Source organism: Tachyglossus aculeatus (assembly GCF_015852505.1).
Source record: "Tachyglossus aculeatus isolate mTacAcu1 chromosome 12 unlocalized genomic scaffold, mTacAcu1.pri SUPER_6_unloc_4, whole genome shotgun sequence".
Lineage (NCBI taxonomy): Eukaryota > Metazoa > Chordata > Mammalia > Monotremata > Tachyglossidae > Tachyglossus > Tachyglossus aculeatus.
In genome coordinates, this window is record NW_024044831.1 from 3,222,618 (window position 1) to 3,230,899 (window position 8,282).

At 48.8% G+C, this 8,282-nt stretch overlaps 1 protein-coding gene across 1 annotated transcript; it reads right to left on the reverse strand.

Moving 5' to 3' along the window:
* Positions 1-277: 277 nt before the first annotated feature.
* Positions 278-7,440, reverse strand: LOC119921654 (olfactory receptor 1020-like). Its single transcript, XM_038741743.1, has 4 exons — positions 7,370-7,440; positions 946-1,169; positions 659-907; positions 278-624 (listed from the first exon to the last, which is right to left on the reverse strand). The coding sequence occupies exons 1-4, from the start codon at positions 7,438-7,440 to the stop codon at positions 278-280; spliced, it is 891 nt and encodes a 296-aa protein (XP_038597671.1).
* Between the last annotated feature and the right edge of the window lie 842 nt (positions 7,441-8,282).

The window sequence follows — 8,282 nt, forward strand, 5'->3', positions numbered from 1 at the left end:
AGGGAAAAGGTATGCTTATTTTTATATTGTACTCTCCCAGGTGCTTAGTACAGTACCTTGCATGCAGTCCTCTGCACACAGTAAGCACTCAATAAAGAAAATTGAATGGAAGAAGGAATGAAAGGAAGCGCTCAGTAAATGAAATTGACTGAATGATTCATGAATGAAGTCCTCTGACGCCCAGCTCCGTGAGCTTTCCACTAGGCCACCCTGCTTCCGAGGAGTGTAAGCTCCCCGTGGACAGGGAATGTGTCTTCTGTTGCGTTTTACCGAGAGCTCAGTCCAGCGCACCGACTCCCGGGGGAGTCCAGTCCATAGCGGTCCTATGGGTGCCAAAGAGACCCCAGCGGGTATAACCTCTGACACAGCAACTTCCGGAGGGCCCCCTTGATTTCCTCCTTCCTCCGGTTATCGATGAGGGAGAGTCGAGGACGCCATAAAGCATGTCCATGAGCCCGTCACTTCTGGGAGAGTGACCGGAAGACGGTCTGATGTAGGTGAAGATGACGGGGCCGTAGAAGAGGCCGACGGCCAGCAGGCAGGAGGTGCAGGTGGACCAGGCCCAGAGCTTCCCTTCGGCCAAGGGGCTCTTCAGGATGGTGGCTATGAGGAGGAGGTAGGAGCCTAAAGTGATGGAGAAGACGCCGATCCCACCCACCGCCAGAGCGGGACAGGCCTGTCACAAGAGGGATGTCGTAGTAGTACTGGTCCACCAGGTTGGAGCGGCACAAGGACATCGTGAAGGTGAAGGACACCTGCAGGGGGGACTTGAGGAAGCGGGCCGGCCAGGCTCCGGCCAACAGCGCGACGCACACCCTCCCGTCAATGAGAACATCATAGTGGAGAGGGCGGAGAACAGCCAAACGATGCTCAGAGGCCGACACCGCCAGAAGGAAGACGTCCTTCCCTGCCAGGGCCACCAGGAAATAGAGCTGAAGGGCTCACCCGGCCAACGAGATCGCCTGTCTCTGCTGGTGAGGCCCCGCAGTAACTTGGGCACCGCGGCCGTGGGGTGGGAGACGTCCAGCAAAGACAGGTTGGCGAGGAAGAAACACATGGGCGAGTGGAGACGGCGGTCGGTGTAGAAAGCGAGGAGGAGGACACCGTTGACCAGGGTCGTGGCCGAATAGATGGCATCGAAGGCCGCGAATCGCACCTCTGGCCGGTCCCTTCAGGAGGAAGCCGGTCACCCCTTTCCCGTTGGCCTCTGCCATCCGAGGGCGGTGAACTCGATCCGACCGCGGGCAGGAAGGACCTGGGTGCTAATCGCGCTCATCTTCTGGGTGACCACGGGCGAGTCACTCCACTTCTCTGGGCTTCGGTTTCCTCATTTATAAAATGGAGATTGGGACTGTGTCCTGTTTTATTAGCTTGAAACTACCCCAGAGCTTAGTACAGTGCCCGGCACACGATAAGTGCTTAACAAATGCTCTAAAGAAGAAAGACATATCCGTGGAGTGAGACAGGTCTGGGGCTGGAAGTCAGAGGACCTGGGTTCATTCATTCATTCATTCAATCTTAGTTATTGAGCGGTAACTGTGCGCAAACCACTGAACTAAGCCCTTGGAAAGGACAATTCGGCAACAGAGACAATCGCTACCCAACAACGGGCTCACAGTCCCGACTCTACCATTTCCCTTCTGAGTGAACCTAGACAAGTCACTTCACCTTTCTGGGTCTCAGCTTCCTCATCTATGAAATGGGAATTCCCTACCCATTCTTCCTCCTCCTTAGACTATGTGTCCCACAGGTTTTATAGGTCCATAGCGGTCCTATGGATGTCTAGGAGACCCCAGCGGGCCTAGCGCCTGCCTCAGCCACATCCGGAGGGCACGCATAGGACTGCACCTACCCATTCACTAAGTGCTACTATGTGTCCCAGGTGGCATCTGGTGACCTTGTATCTACCCCAGTGCTTAGTAGAGTGAGTGGCACATAGTAAGCGCTTAACAAAACTCGTTTTGTTGTCTGTCTCTCCCTTTCTAGACTGTAACCTCCTCAGAAATCTCCAGTGGCTACCATCAACCTACGCACCAGGCAAAAACTCCTCATCCTCGGCTTCAATGTTCTCCATCACTTCGCCCCCTCCTACCTCACCTCCTTTCTCTCCTTCTACAGCCCAGCACACACCTTTAGCTCCTCCGCCGCTAATCTCCTCACCGTGCCTCGTTCTCGTCTGTCCCGCCGTCGACCCCCGGCCCGCGTCATCCCCCTGGCCTGGAATGCCCTTCCTCCGCACATCCGCCAAGCTAGCTCTCTTCCTCCCTTCAAAGCCCTACTGAGAGCTCAGGTCCTCCAGGAGGCCTCCCCAGACTGAGCCCCTTCATCATCAATCGCATTTATTGAGCGCTTACTATGTGCAGAGTACTTTACTAAGCGCTTCGGAAGTACAAATTGGCAACATATAGAGACAGTCCCTACCCAACAGTGGGCTCACAGTCTAAAAGGGGGAGACAGAGAACAAAACCAAACATACTAACAAAATAAAATAAATAGGATAGATATGTACAAGTAAAATAAATAAATAGAGTAATAAATATGTACAAACATATATACAGGTGCTGTGGGGAAGGGAAGGAGGTAAGATGGGGGGATGGAGAGGGGGACGAGGAGGAAAGGAAGGAAGGGGCTCAGTCTGGGAAGGCCTCCTGGAGGAGGTGAGCTCTCAGCAGGGCCTTGAAGGGAGGAAGAGAGCTAGCTTGGCGGATGGGCAGAGGGAGGGCATTCCAGGCCCGGGGGATGACGTGGGCCGGGGGTCGATGGCGGGACAGGTGAGAACGAGGTACGGTGAGGAGAATAGCGGTGGAGAAGCGGAGGGTGCGGGCCGGGCTGTAGAAGGGGAGAAGGGAGGTGAGGTAGGAGGGGGCGAGGTGATGGAGAGCCTTTAAGCCCAGGGTGAGGAGTTTCTGCCTGATGCGTAGATTGATTGGTAGCCACTGGAGATTTTTGAGGAGGGGAGTAATATGTCCAGAGCGTTTCTGGTCAAAGATAATCCGGGCAGCCCCCTCTTACTCTTTCCCTCCTTCCCCTCTCCATCACCCCCCCGCCTTACCTCCTTCTGCTCCCCACAGCACCTGTATATATGTATAAATGTTTGTACGCATTTATTACTCTTTTTATTTATTTATTTTATTTGTACATATTTATTCTATTTATTTTATTTGGTTAATATGTTTTGTTTTGTTCTCTGTCTCCCCCTTCTAGACTGTGAGTCCTCTGTTGGGTAGGGGCCGTCTCTATATGTTGCCAACTTGTACTACCCAAGCGCTAGTACAGTGCTTTGCACACAGTAAGCGCTCAATATATACGATTGATTGATTGATTGAATGATTGATTGATTGTGGGCAAGGATCGTCTCTCTTTATTGCTGAATTGTACTTCCAAAGCTCTTATTACAGTGCTCTGTATATAGCAAGCGCTTAATAAATCCGATTGAATGAATGAATATATTAATAATAACGACTTGCAACTACCCATTCGCTAAGTGCTTACTTAGCGTAAGTAAGTGTGTCAGGCACTATACTAAGCACTGGCGTACATACAAGTTTATCAGGTTGCACACACCTCACAGTCTTAATTTTCATTTCACAGATGAGGTAACAGGTACAAAATAGTGAAGTGACTCGTCCAAGGTCACACAGCAGACAAGCCGTATTGGAGTCCAGATCCTTCTGACTCCCAGGCCTGTGTTCTATCCGCCAGGCACTTAATACAGGGCTTGACATCTAATAAGGGTTTAACAAATACCGCAATCGTGATTCTATTCAAATCTCTCCTGCTTTCTTTCTTAGCTCATTTCCTCCTTAATTGGCCTTGGGAAGCTGGTCCACCTCTCCTCACAGTCCCAAATATAGTTATCAATTGACTCCTCGACCTTCTCCAGGCTAGGCTAAAAGTCATTCACTCAGTCAGTCGCACTTATCAAGCACTTATTCTGTGCAGGGCACTGTACTAAACATTTGGGAAATTACAATACAATAAAGTTGGTAGACGCATTCCCTGTCCACCGTGAGCTTTCAGTCAAGAGGGAGAGACAGACATTAAACAGCATGACTTAGTGGTAAAATCCCGGGTTTGGGAGTCAGAGGATGTGGGTTCTAATCCCGGCTTCTCCACCTGTTTGTTGTGTGACCTTGGGCAAGCCACTTAACGTCTCTGGGCCTCAGTAACCTCATTTGTAAAATGGGGATAAAGACCATCAGCCCCAAGTGGGACAACCTGCTTACTTTGTACCTATCCCCGGGCTTAGAGCTTGGCACATACTAAGCGCTTAACAAATATCATAATTATTGTTATTATTATAAATAAATTATGGATATTCATTGATTCATTGTATTGTATTTATTGGGCGCCTACTGTGTGAATAGCTCTGTACTAAGCATTTGGGAGAGTACAATATAAAACGAATGGACACATTCCCTGCCAAAAACAAGATGAACATAAATGCTGTTTGAATGAAAGAGGAGTGAATAAAGGGAGCAAATACAAGTGCAAGAGCGACCCAGAAGGGAATGGGAGAAGAGGAAATTAGGAACTAGTCAGGGAAGGTCTCTTGGAGGTTTGAAGGAGGGGAGGAAAAGAAACTAAAAAAAACCCCGTTCTTCATTTTTACCGCGCAAAGATTCTTTTCTTTTTTATATATAGGGTAGTTTCTCTGGGCTTACTATGCACCAGGCACTATATACTAAGCACTGGGGTAGGCACAAGCTAATCAGCGTGGACAAAGTCCATGTCCCACGTAGGGATCAGCGTCTTAATCCCCGTTTTGCAGATGAGGAACTGAGGTAAAGAGAAGTGAAGTGACTCATCCAAGGTCACAGAGCAAATGATTGGCAGACCGAGTATTAGAACCCAGGTCATCTGACTCCCAGGCCCAGGCTATTTCCACTAGGCCACGTTGCTTCGATTGACAGATTGATCAACTGATCTTTCCTATAGACTGTCTTCACCCACTACTTTTCGGTTCTCATTCTTTCCTTACCCTGAGATCACCTATCAACTGTATCTCACTCTCGTCTTTCTTCCCTCCGAATCCTCGCTCCTGCAGGTCTCCTGGCCCAGAGTTTTCTTCCCTTTAAGGTAGTCTAGACCACAGTCCTCCCTATTTTCAAACTAATCCTAAAATCCCACCATTTCCAGGAAGCCTTCAACAATTAATTTCTAATCATCCAGATTGGATCAAAACGATGGCCAGCCAGTCTTAGCACATATGGCCTTACATCCATCCTCAGCATTTACATAGATAAGTAAATTCAACGGTACATTCAATCAATCAATCAATCAGTGGTATAGATTGAGCACTTACTGTGTGCAGAGCGCTGTACTAAGCACTCAGATGAAGACAATCCTCAGCCTGACACGTTGCTAATCTGACATTCTCACCTGTTTCGTCTGTTCTATTGTTCTATTGTACTCTCCTCAGTACTTAGGGAAGCAGTATGCCTAATGGGTAGAGCACTGGCCTGGGAATCAGAAAAACCTGGGTGCTAACACCAGCTTTGTCACTTGTCTGCTGTGTGACCTCGAGCAAGTCATTTCACTTCTCTGTGCCTCGGTTACCACATTTGTTAAACGGAGATTAAGACTGTGAGTACTATGTGGGACAGGGGCTGAGTCCATCGCAATTTCCTTGAACCTACCCCAGCACTTAGTACAGTGCCTGGCACATTCATTCATTCATTCTTTCAATCGTATTTATTGAGCGCTTACTTTGTGCAAAGCACTGTACTAAGCGCTTGGAAAGTACAAGTTGGCAACATATAGAGACAGTCCCTACCGAACAGTGGGCTCACAGTCTAGATGAGGGAGACAGAGAACAAAACAAAACCTATTAACAGAATAAAATAAATAGAATAAATATGTTCAAATAAAATAAATAAACAAATTGAATAATAAATACGTACAAACATATATACATATATACAGGTGCTGTGGGGAGCGGAAGGAGGTAAGGCGGGGGGGATGGAGAGGGGGAGGAGGGGAAGAGTAAGGAGGGGGCTCAGTCTGGGAAGGTCTACTTGAGGAGCTGAGCTCTCAGTAGGGCCTTGAAGGGAGGAAGAGAGCTAGTTTGACGGATGTGGGGAGGGAGGGCATTCCAGGCCAGGGGGATGACGTGGGCCTGGGGTCCACGGCGGGACAGGCGAGAACAAGGCACGGTGTGGAGATTAGCGGCAGAGGAGTGGAAGGTGTTGTCTGGGCTGTAGAAGGAGAGAAGGGAGTTGAGGTAGGAGGGGGCGATGTGATGGAGAGCCTTGAAGCCGAGTGTGAGGAGATTCTCACATTCTCACATTCTCAAATTCTCACCTTGGCATATAGTATGCACTTAACAATATTATTACTATTATTATTATTATTGTTAATAAAGGCAGCAGAAAGGAATGATCCATCGGCGTTCAACTGGTGCTTCAGTAATTTTTTACTACTTCGTCCTGTACACCATTCTCCTACTGGGAAAATATATTTTTGTCCCTCCTCCCGTTTATATTGTCCAGTTCCTTGGGACAGGGACGATGTGGACCTAGGGCCCTCCGACACCTCTAACTGCACGTGTCCAAAACCGTCCTCCTTCTCTTCGAACCCTGTCCCGGCACCTGTTTTTTAATTGGTCCCTTTTTTTTCTTCTACTAGTATTTTCAAAAGCGCTTGCCATGTGCCAGGTACTGTCCTCAGCACTGGGGTAGATTCAGCTAATCTGGTTGGACACAATCCTGTCCCACTTGGGATTCACAGTCTTCACTTTCTCTTTAACAAATGAGGTAACTGAGGACCTGAGAATTAATTCATCTATTCCTTCCTTCATTCATTCAATCGCATTGGTTGAGCGCTTACTCTATGGAAAGTACTCTCCTCGGGGATTGAGTGAGGAAATAAACAGACACAATTCCTGCCAACAGTGAGCTCTCAGTCTAGAGGGGGAGACAAACGGTAATATACAGAAATAGATAAAGATGGAAAGAAAAAAACGAATCAGTCAGTTACAGAGAGAGGACATGCCAACAGAGTGACATCGTCAAGAGTCAGAATTAGAGCTCTCTCCACCAGATTCAGCTTTCCTTTCCCATAACTGTAGAGCGTACCGCTTTTCTTCCCGTCTCACAAGTCTGATTCTTCGGAGTTCTATTTGACTCAATCAATCGTTCGATCGATTGAGCAATCGTTTGATTGTGTGCATTCTGCGTGTAGAGCACTGTAATTAGCTTTCGCGGGAGTACAACCCAACACTAAAAGAGACCCATTCCCTGGCCACAACGAGCTTTCAGTCTCCAGGCAGAGACACACACACATAGGAATCAATTCATTGCGGTAACGGACAGATGTGCTGGGGGGCTCGGGGTTGCCTGGGGAGCATCAAGAAACTGAGCACAAAGACCTCTCGGAGTCGCAGTCTGACTTTTGCTCTTGACTGGTATTCACCACCAACTCCCCAACTACCACTCCCATTGTGCCACCAGAGCGGAAGGCGCAGGAGGCCGTTGGTTAGAAACTACCGCTTGCGATTGTTAGTAGTTATGACATTTTTAAGTACTTGCTACCGTTCCCTGTGAGGTGTAGTGCAGAGAACACAGAGACCCAAAACTAGGTTCAAATCGGGTTCCTTTCATCCCATTCGCTGTCGGGAAAGTTTTCCGTGCAACCAAGTATCAAGGCTCTGAGCAGCCCCATATACTGAAAGCCAGCCCCTTAAATCGGGAGGGATTTTAACACATCCTTTCATTGGCATAAGCCCTCGCTCCGATGGTCCAGGCAGCTGCCTTTGGCCCTCCCCAAAATCCTCTTACGGGAGCGAACCCTCATTAATTGCCCAGGAGAGGTTGAGTGGCGTGGAGGAATGGGGCACAACATCTTTTGGGAGTTTAGTGTGATGCTTGTTCTAGACAGTGTTTACCTCCGCCTACTGACCTACCACTCATTCATTCATTCATTCATTCATTCAATTGTATTAACTGAGCGCTTGCTGCGTGCAGAACACTGTACTAAGCGCTTAGGAAGTACAAGTTGTCAACATGTAGAGACGGTCCCTACCCAAAAACGGGCTCACAGGCTAGAAGGGTCGCCTCGCGGCAGGGCGTGAGACCATGTCTGGCCCTGTCGGGAGGAGAGGGAGAATGTCATCCTCGACTCCGCTCTCTCGTTCACCCCTCACATCCAAGCCGTCATCAAAACCTGCCGGTCTCAGCTCAGCAACATTGCCAAGATCCGCTCTTTCCTCTCCATCCAAACCGCTACCCTGCTCGTTCAAGCTCTCATCCTATCCCGTCTGGACTACTGTATCAGCCGCCTCT

Coding starts and splice junctions, on each gene's coding strand:
- LOC119921654 (XM_038741743.1), bottom strand. CDS start 7,440: ATGGGAGTGGTAGTTGGGGAGTTGGTGGTGAATACCAGTCAAGAGCAA. Junction 908..945: donor CAGGCGATCTCGTTGGCCGG/GTGAGCCCTTCA, acceptor TGGCCCTGGCAG/GGAAGGACGTCTTCCTTCTG. Junction 625..658: donor AGGCCTGTCCCGCTCTGGCG/GTGGGTGGGATC, acceptor CCATCACTTTAG/GCTCCTACCTCCTCCTCATA.